Source organism: Amphiura filiformis, chromosome 5 (genome assembly GCF_039555335.1).
Source record: "Amphiura filiformis chromosome 5, Afil_fr2py, whole genome shotgun sequence".
Taxonomy (NCBI): Eukaryota; Metazoa; Echinodermata; class Ophiuroidea; order Amphilepidida; family Amphiuridae; genus Amphiura; species Amphiura filiformis.
In genome coordinates this window covers 38,439,803-38,448,367 of record NC_092632.1, presented here as the reverse complement: position 1 = coordinate 38,448,367, position 8,565 = coordinate 38,439,803, and the positions used below count along the sequence as shown (strand labels likewise).

General features: G+C 37.8%; 1 protein-coding gene across 1 annotated transcript; it reads left to right on the top strand.

The window, feature by feature from the left end:
• Positions 1 to 363: 363 nt before the first annotated feature.
• Positions 364 to 7,853, top strand: LOC140153092 (avidin-like). Its single transcript, XM_072175711.1, has 5 exons — positions 364 to 571; positions 3,290 to 3,352; positions 5,871 to 5,984; positions 7,108 to 7,318; positions 7,527 to 7,853. Exons 1-5 carry the CDS (start codon positions 484 to 486, stop codon positions 7,576 to 7,578), a joined length of 528 nt encoding a protein of 175 aa, XP_072031812.1. The 5' UTR covers positions 364 to 483; the 3' UTR covers positions 7,579 to 7,853.
• The last annotated feature ends 712 nt before the right edge of the window (positions 7,854 to 8,565 follow it).

Below are 8,565 nucleotides of genomic sequence, written 5' to 3'. Positions count from 1 at the left end.
GTTAAGTTGCCTTTAAAATACAGAGTTGGAACTTAGCAGACAATTATTATAAAAAGGATGGATTTCACCAAAATAGTCCATGAAAAGGCCTTTATTAATTAATTTAATAGCAAGTTGGGCCCACAATAATTTTCTTTGACCTCTTTCTTCCTCTTCTATTGCTGCCTTTTCAACAGGAGTGATAAATTTGCTCTCATGTCGTCTGCTATTTTTATAATTATTGTAATTGTGGACTATAGACAATGTCCGTATATATATACGCGTATTAACTGTAACATGCAGGTTCAAGTTCAATGCAGTCAACTGGAAATGGACACATTATTGTCATAATGATATGCATTCGTATTTAGGTGCAGGTGTATTGAACGTACCGTATGTATGCGGTTGTCATGCAGTTGTTCATGTTGTTGAGCAGCTGCACTGGATCCAGGCACTAGCAGCCTCCATTATTATTTGCTACAAACATCGCGACATTCACTAACGATGAACGTACTTAACTTTGTTTGCCGATCTGGTGCTTCGCCTGTCATTCGACGGATATGTAAAGCACCTTTGCATTACAGAAATGTGGGTAAGAAAAGCATCGAGAAACTTTTTACCACCATAGGCCTTTCTTTCATGATATAGGTACGGTATGGATGCATCCATGTCTGCAGTGTCTAACGCGTGTATAATGGTTGACAAAAGGAAGCAATACGCGATTTCAATCGTTTGTTATTACATTCGTGTTTTATTCCATTTATTTATTATGCATGTGTAGAAAAACATTTCTGCAAATAATTTGATTTCAAACTACACGAACAGGAAAACAAAAACACGCAATGAAACAATATTACAGGCCTAATCGTCTTCACAGTTGTTTGATGGGATCATTTATTAGTTTTTCAAACAAAACATCATGTACAACCACATTTTAAGCTTAAACAGCTAAAAGTGATATCATGCTAGTGTATACAGATGCTTTTGAGTCATTCTCAACTTATATTTCCACTCTTTTACAAAGTTATTCACTTTTATAGCATTTTTTAAAGCTTTTTCAGATACAAATTTATCTATTAATGACAAAATTGGTGGCGCTATTTAGTAACTGAAAATTACAATTTCAAGCGTTTAATACAAACAATTCCTTTCATTGTTTGATAAAATATGTTTACAAAATTTCCTTGTTGGTTGTTTCACCTATTCCAGCTGTTTTAATGGCAGTATTAATCACATACCCCTTGTAAATAAAGAAATATGATTTAGGACAAATAGCGCCATCTATAGTTTGCATTTAGTTTATAATGAAGCCTATTCTATATACATCAAACAACCGTGTCTTGAAATGCTTGGAGGTCTAAAAATTTGCCATTTATGAAATTAGGAATATAAATTGTGGCCTTGATAACAAACATTCATGTAGAGTTCGAGTAAAAGTGTGCCGAGTATAGAAATTTAATATAATTATTTATAGTTAGTGTTCCTTTTCAAAATTATGGGTGGGATTTTTATGTATCTTTAATTTAGTGTAACGATTATAAATGATGCTACAAATCACATAGCGCGGATATTCTTACGCGGAGATCCGGACCACTGAAAATCAACTTCAGGCAAAAGGGGGTGCTAGAATCACGAAATACCCATCATAGCGGGTGGGGTTGGGATAGGGGGGTATCTGTGGTTTGGTTTTGTACAGTGGCGGCGCCACGGGAGACACGGGACCAACTTGGCTTTTGCCCTCCCCTTACCCGCGTCAAATATGTAAATTATCAAACATTTCACCATTTTGAGCAAACAATGCATAATTTCAGCAATTTTTTAGACCACCCCCTGAAAATTGTTTCTGCTGTCGCCACTGCCGGGCGCCACTGACTTTGTAATCATATTGCATGGTTGCCCATGTCTATCAAAACGTCCTAATCATCTCCTATATTTTGTTGTTGTTGTTGTTGTTGTTTATTTATTGGTTTTTTTAAAATTCGTTTTGAATTTTAACTTCAACAGATAATTTTGTTCTTTTTGAACAATTCCAAATAAATATGAAAATGTTGAACTCACATTTTAGTGACGTTCCACCACTTTACTAGTGGTATCATCAGACTGGCGACCCATCACATCTAACTGTTTCCTTTCATAGACTAAAGGAACTGCCGTAGAGGGCGTGATAAGTTGCTCAAAATGTTCTTAAAGGTCTAACATCGTTGGCCAAGCCAACTGATCAGGTTTGTGCAGTAACCAATAATCATGGTAACTAAAATACCAGCAATAGGATTTCGGCAGGTAACCTTGTCCTTACATATCACACATTTTACACTGTTCAAGACCTTGGCGAGTTGGACACTTTTATTATTATGGATTATGTCATGCCATAAAATGTTGAGCTTGTGTAACACTTTATGAATAAATCCAGATGTGTTGTTAACTCTTTAAGTGTGCAAAGCCCCCCCCCCCCCACCTTATCAATTTTAGAGTGTCATGTGCGATTCTAAGGCCGCTGAACAATTAGGGGGCCTCCTTAGGTCCCCTAAACAAGGCCTTTATTCATATTTAGACGTATTTACATAACAATACAGGTCAAACCACCAGTGTAGTGATGAAACATCACTAATGTGAGTTAAAGGAGGATTTCGTGATCCTAGCATCCTCTTTTTATGACATTTTTCAGTAGATATCCACGAAAAAAGCTTATTTCCAAAATTTCAGTTGATTCCGATTTTGCGTTTGCGAGTTATGCATGATTATGTGTATTACACTGCTCCATAGACAATGTGTTGTAATTTCGTTCTGGTGCACCAGAACGAAATTCAAATTTGGCGATATTTTTGCTAAACGAATTAATCTGCAAGAAATATTTGGTACATTTATTGCCTTGCTCTGAATAGGCCTTTGTTTTGTGTTTTAATGTTTTGTCTTCGTGCAGCCCTGCACCGTATCCGGGTCAGCTTTGCTGACCCTGGTACATGTCCTGGGCATTTGTATCCAATCTTTGTTGTTTTGCCTGCTAGTATGTATTTTGCTTGCTGTGTTTAAATAAAGATTGATTGAACACAATTATGTAGCCAGAGGTATCCAGTGGTGTAAAAATCTCAACTTTTTTTGGGAAAAGTGGGGGGATGAGGCTGTGGATCACGAAAAGCCCCTTTAAACATCTTCATTTTTTCTTAAGTTTAAATTGTTCAAAAGTAACAACATTAATTGTTTATTCATTTGTTTTTAATCATTGCTGTTGTTATTTGTTTGTTTTTATTTATATGTGCGTTATATTAACGAAGATGTTTCTCGTTTTTTATTTATTTCTATATTCTCCAAGCTGGATTCGTGGATAACGTGGCATCGAGATCAAAACAATACAGTTCTTCGACCGCTGGAAATGGTAATGGAATAAACTAATAATGTTATTTCCGCAACTATACATGTTATGTCATTGCACCTAAGAATTTCATTCATGACCCATACTCATTCAGAAAATCCGTTACGTTATCTCCTTCACCAATTTGGCTTCTTGGCCAATTTTGGTGACGTTGAACCAAAAACATGAAGTTTTTGGCAAAGATTACTCCAAAGTAAACTGTAATGCACAAGTACTATATCGTGAAAAGTGGATAGAGAGGAGGAGAGGGCGGGCATTGGAAGTGGACATTGGGAGGGTGCAGTGGCGGTCGCCAAGGGGAGGGACGGCTCCCCCATGAGACATCTTGTCCTCCTTCTTGACCCTCTCCCTGTGGGATGCTGACTGCAGTGATACCTTTTTTCTTTTTTTGTCAACTTACTGAATGCCCGTGCTCCGCGTAAAAGACACATATCTACATAGCTACATATCTACAAGGTGTTTTTTCTTAGGCAAAAACAGATAATTACTTAAAATACTTACTTTAACAAGTGGTTATTGAAAAATTTAACCTTTGACTCCAAACACTGGCCATTGGGCCATGCATCAGTGCAAGTGGCATCAACGTATTATGTTGCATGTAGCAGAGATAAAGTTTTGAAGCCTGTTTTAGACTCGGGCCGGAAATGACCCCTTAATGAAATTTGACCCCAATTCTGTGTACAAGCTATAGGCACTGGGTAAAGCCGATGCATATGTGCTAGTGATGTCATTGTGCTATATAATATGTGGCAGAAGAAGCATTTTTCAGGTATTTGATTTTATACCGGTAACGCCCCCTTAATGACCTTTGACCCCAATTCTGTGTGTTCCCTATAAACACTGGATATAGCTGATTCTTATGTGCAAGTGACGTCATTGTAGGATGTTGTATGTAGGAAGAAAAGCATTTTTAGCTCAATTCACATTTTTTGCCTATTTGACCCCTCTCACACCGACACCGCCTGGCTAATAATTATTTGGTGCAGCAGAGACACTAAAATGAATACACGGGATCGATACACGTGAATTGCTATGCACGATTTTGATATCAGACGAAAATCTTCGGATACCGGGTTAGAAAATGATGAATATCTCCCGTAAATGAATTGTTCTCAAGAAACCAGATGTGGTCTCATACACTTGAAAATACGTGTTGAACAGATATGATGGTCGCTAGAATGCGCTTTGAAAATTGGCCGTGCGCTTTGAACTCAAAATCGGACCAAAACTCTAATTTTATATTGCGTTGGTCCTGTATGGACTACATCGTGTAGTACAGCTGCACTCACTAGGCAGTATAAAGTCGATGACCATTGACCTCAATGGGGTATACAAGCTTATTCACGCACAACCAAGATCAATTACCCGCCTATTGTGAGTAGCCTTAGTCATGTCCTCGACTAATTATTCGTCTCAAAGAGCTTCAAAGGTCTGAACCAAATGGCCAATCGTGGCTGTGGATTCAACCTACCATGGCGATTTCTGCCATGAAGATATAGGGTCGATGACACTGTGCCTCTGTAACCCATTAAAAGTCACGTGACATGTATGGTTGTAATCAATGATGGTTGTGATTAAGTTAGGTCAAAATCGGTCGAGGCATGTCTGAGCTAGAGCAAAAAATGTGTATTTGTTGCCAGAAAAAAATCGACCGTTAGAAAACAAACCCTAGCCGGTGAGACATAGTTAATATGTAGGCCTATATTATGATGAAACTTAACACAAGGAAGTATAATAATAATCTTGGTGGTGTGTAGTAATTTTACATAAACTTACAATTGATAATGTTTTCACTTGAAAGTCGCCTCCCCATGCCCTCCTAAAAGAAAAACCATGATAACGCCACTGGGTAGGGGGAGAGAGTGTCCTGGAGTGGGAGTGGGGTTTTATGAGAGGGGGTAAAGTTTGGGAGAGCGAGGATGGAGGGGAGAGAGGGGAGGAATATAGAGAAGGGAGGGGAGAGAGAGATTAAGAAGCAGGAGAAAGAAGGAAAGACTTTGTGTTTCATAACGCGTTGTGTTGTAAAATGGAAATATGAAATTGACAAAGCTAACGTTCACTGTAATAATTGAGCCTTTATTAGGACTATTATCAAAAGCATATTTAATTGAAACATAATACCGCGTTTTCAAATGGTAAGAATATTAGCGCTGGCTCCCAACATAATCCCTGTTGAGAAGGTCGTCGGCTGGCGAGTCCATTCATATTAATTCAAACGAAACGCGTAAGGTAGAGTCTTTTGTTTTTAAGTGTGACCAACAACCAACTCGACCAAACAAAAGGGAGACATTTTGCTGCAGTCGGTTACACATGCCCTTCTTTTGATCGCCTATTGATACGCATGTCCCGAGCTTTTAGTGACAACAAAACACTGTTGCTGGTGCAGTAAATCAGACGATCGCGTTGAAGTAAATCTGAGCAAGAAGTGCATGATACAAGTGAAGTTGCAGTAGAAGTTGAAGTCGTTTTTCAAACTTCATTTCGCAAACTCCCTATTAATTATCATTAACAATTTTTATAGATTGCATCAAGGGTACATGGTTCAACGAGTTAGGATCTACGATGACCATTGATGATGTTTCTAACGATGGAAGTATTACCGGTCACTATCAAACTGCAGTTGGCAGAACTACAGGTAAGATTATGGACATATCCTGTGGTGTGTTTGCCAGCTTCCAATTCCCAATTTTTATTTCTATATATCACATCAATGACAGCACCCATATTTTTCCAGCTTTAGCCATTTAACTTAAAACGGCAGTGTACGTCTTAATATTACATTGGTCTTCAGGAAATGCGTCAAGGAAGCCAGTAAGCGCATTTATATTTTTATAGGTCTTGCAGTTTTTGAGATCAAGTCAGTAATTTATGAAACGAAAGCTGTGATGTGGGCTTTTCACCCTCCCAAGACAAACCATGCACATGCGCAGTGGCGGCGCCATGCTTTTTTTCGTGGAGGGAATTAAAAAAGTTTGCTTAAAATTGCCGCAAAAAGGTTGAAATTTTCATAATTGGGATTTTTAAGGCTGACACTGCCTTAAAAGTGGTGGGGGGAAACTGGGGACAAGAAAAAATATTACCCCCTTGCCACTTCCCCGCATTGCGGCCACTGCGCATGGGTCGGAAATGACACCCCTTATATCAAGCCTTGGGATCTCCTTTATAAAATCCATACCATTCCTCTTGTGTGTCGGCTTTATTTGTCTCAATTATTGAGTGTAAACACCGCTATGTCATGCTGTTCTCCGACCCGCCTTAACAAAGTGATAATGAAAATGGAGCGAAGAACTTATATTAAGAAATGTTGTATTTGTAGCCTGGCATTTAAATTTATAAAATCATGCATTGGGTATGTATGGGGTGTGTGTGGGGGGGGGAGGGGTGTGTAGGGGTGGAGTGGGGGGTGCGGGTGGCGTGGGGTGTGTATGTACATCACCTTTTCCGAAGTGGGTTGAAGGAACTTGGCTTCCCCAAACGTGTTGCCAAGGCCGTTGCCAAGTATGCCTCTGTCAGTTCCATGATTGGAACCAACATCATTTGGAGATTGCGAAACAGCCTTGCGAAAGTTATAAATTCTTCCTGTTTAGAATCATGTTAATGTTTATAGTATTCATGTAATGTTTTATAAATGCCGCTTTGGTATTTGTTCATTGTTGAATAAAAATTTCGTATATGTAGGGTGTGCGTTTATATTTTGTAATATATAGGTGATTTTATACATATTTTGGCTATTGATATTCGTTCGCCTAAATTCTCAGGAATCCAATTCCCCATGATTGGAAAGGTATCATCGAGTGAAAAAGGCAAAAATCCAACATTCGGTTTTGTGGTAAATTGGAAGCAGTCTACAACATCTTGGGTTGGTCAATACTACCCAGCGGAAGGCAGCAGGAAAGAGGTGCTCATGACGACGTGGATTCTGCGAGATTTTGTGTCTGGAGACATTAAAGATGACTGGGAGAGTACACTGTAAGTAAAACCAGAGAAGATGTAATTACATCTTCTCTGGTAAAACTTTACAACGTGAGCCCAACTGCATTAATGTTTTTTTAAGCATTTATAATAAATAATAAATTAATAAATTTCGGATTATTTAAAAATGATCGCGATCGAGCACTTGATGTATATATTTATACTTTGATAACAAAATTAATTGTAACCTTCTCCTTTTTTTCAGAACCAGTAGAGATCTATTCGCACGAAAACCAGTCACTATTTCTTATAACTGAAGAGTAACCTTGTGACGATTGTAAACATCGTATATTTAATTCCTTTAAACCACGGAAGTAGTCTACTACTTCTATGTTTAAACATATAGTGCATAATTTTAAATAGATTTAAAGGGGCACATCGTGACTGTATATAGCTAGCATCATCTCCCCACTTTCATCAAAAACCTCGGACTACACAATGTTTTTTTTGCATAGCCTTTCTTTCACACAAGCTGTAACAAAAACTAAATTATTTTGTAAAAAATAAAAGGCGCAACGGCATAATATTCCCTTAAGGGAAGGGGTATGAACGTTTGGACAGTATGTTATTGTGGGACATTAGAGCACATCAGACATATCGAATTGCATTCTGAATACGAAGAATGGCCTTCTGATATCAAATAATTTTGATTTTTGAAATTCGCAATGTAATACACATTTTATGGCAAATCATTAAAAATGGATATTTTTGATATTTAACAGTACTCGAAGTAAACTTTATAAATCTGATGATTTCTACCTAAAGTGTATGTAGGTGGGATGAAAATCTCCAAAATGTGAAAAATATCACATTTTAATAATTTGTCATAAAATTTGTATTATATCGTGAATTTCATAAATGAAAATTATTTGATATCAGAAAGACATTCTTCGTATTCAGAATGCAATTCGATATGTCTGATGTGCTCTCATGTCCCACAAAAATGCTGTCGAAACGCTCAAAACGCTCATTCCAGATCCCTTAATGACTAGACTACCGGATATCGCGGATGAGCTACGAAATCGGATGCCAAGACTGTGATCATGTTGGCGAAACCTCTCGCCTATACGTAACTTGAAAATTCAATGTCCGAGTCAACTGTAATGTTGATAATAAGTTTTTTTGTGAGATGCTATAGTTGTTAGAATCACGAAATGCACCCTTTTATTTGAACAATGTAAAGGAAGTTAACTATAAAGTTGTTGTATATAGTAGATTTTCCCGACCATCAAGAAATCATGTTT

Bases quoted from the DNA above. Each gene is read 5' to 3' on its own strand.
- LOC140153092 (XM_072175711.1), top strand. From the start codon at position 484: ATGAACGTACTTAACTTTGTTTGCCGATCTGGTGCTTCGCCTGTCATT. The intron at 5,985-7,107 runs GTAAGATTATGG...CTAAATTCTCAG, and splicing joins TGCAGTTGGCAGAACTACAG to GAATCCAATTCCCCATGATT. The intron at 7,319-7,526 runs GTAAGTAAAACC...CCTTTTTTTCAG, and splicing joins GATGACTGGGAGAGTACACT to AACCAGTAGAGATCTATTCG.